The sequence below is a fragment of the Entamoeba dispar genome, genomic scaffold, assembly GCF_000209125.1.
Source record: "Entamoeba dispar SAW760 scf_1105229458595 genomic scaffold, whole genome shotgun sequence".
NCBI classification, from domain to species: Eukaryota; Evosea; order Mastigamoebida; family Endamoebidae; genus Entamoeba; species Entamoeba dispar.
In genome coordinates, this window is record NW_001853271.1 from 1 (window position 1) to 1161 (window position 1161).

Here is a 1161-nt window from a genome sequence, read left to right on the forward strand (position 1 = left end):
CTTCTCGACTCCCTTCTTTTGTAGTATAGACAATTACAATCCCATCTTCTATTATCCCTATATCACTTATATTCCTATCATTTAATATTACATCACTAATCATTGAATCTAAATTACTACTTAGTAATTTTGATGAAGACTTCTTTCTTCTAAGTATTTTTGACTTACTATCTGTTTGAGGTAATAATAAATTACATGGAGTGCTTTGTGTTGAAGAACTAGTTATAGAAGAGGTATTACTACTTAAAGCATTTAATGGGTTAAAACAGGAACTACTTGATTTAGAAAATAACCCACTATTTGTATCATTTAGAATATTTGCTAATGAATTACTTTTTTCAATTATTGGAGTAAAAGAACTTCTATTTGGTTTTTGAATTTGTTTAGGGGCAAGTGGATTATCAATTTCTTCTGTATTATTTTGTAACGCATTATCACCTGTTTCTACATTATCACTATTTATACTAGAAATGAATTGTCGTCTATCTGATTTTCTATCATTTCTAAGATTTTGATATTTTTTTTTTAGCATAAATTGTATTTTTTGTTCTTTACTTGATGTAGTTTTTTTTTGATGAGAATTTTCTTCCTCTATCTTTTTCTTAAGTTCTTCAATTTCATTATCTTTTAACTTAATATCATTTTGTAAATTAATACTTTCAGTCTTCATTAATTCAATTTTTCGCATAAGTTCTTGTGAGTTTTTTCTTTCTTTTTCAACTTCTTCATTCCTTTTAGTTGTTTCTACTTTTGTTGCGGTCAGTTCTCTTCTTAATTCATCCACTTTACGAGTCATTAAATTTAATTGCATCATTGCATCATCTCTTGTGGCATCTAAACTTTCTTTCATATTAAGACCAGTAACTTTACCATTTTTTATTACAATTTCTACTGCTGCACACATCGTCATATTACTGCACATACTTTTTTGTGCTAGCCTTAATTCATTTAGTTCTTGTAATGTTTTATTATGTGCAATTTGTTCATTTTGATATGCCTCAGTAATTTCATTGAAACTTTTTGAATTTTTGTCATATCCTTCTTTAAGTTCTTTAATAATTTCTTGAGCTTGGCTAACGTGTTGTTTTAATTTAGCCTCATTTTGAGTAGAATGCCTTAACATCTCTTGGTAATTTTTAAGTTTTTCTTCATATATTGTTT

General features: G+C 27.1%; 1 protein-coding gene across 1 annotated transcript; it reads right to left on the reverse strand.

The window, feature by feature from the left end:
- EDI_004250 (uncharacterized protein) lies at positions 1-1123 on the reverse strand (the record flags this gene model as incomplete). The annotated part of the gene is made up of 1 exon (XM_001734762.1): positions 1-1123. A coding segment is annotated over one exon (1123 nt), but the record flags the coding sequence as incomplete, so codon positions are not given.
- Between the last annotated feature and the right edge of the window lie 38 nt (positions 1124-1161).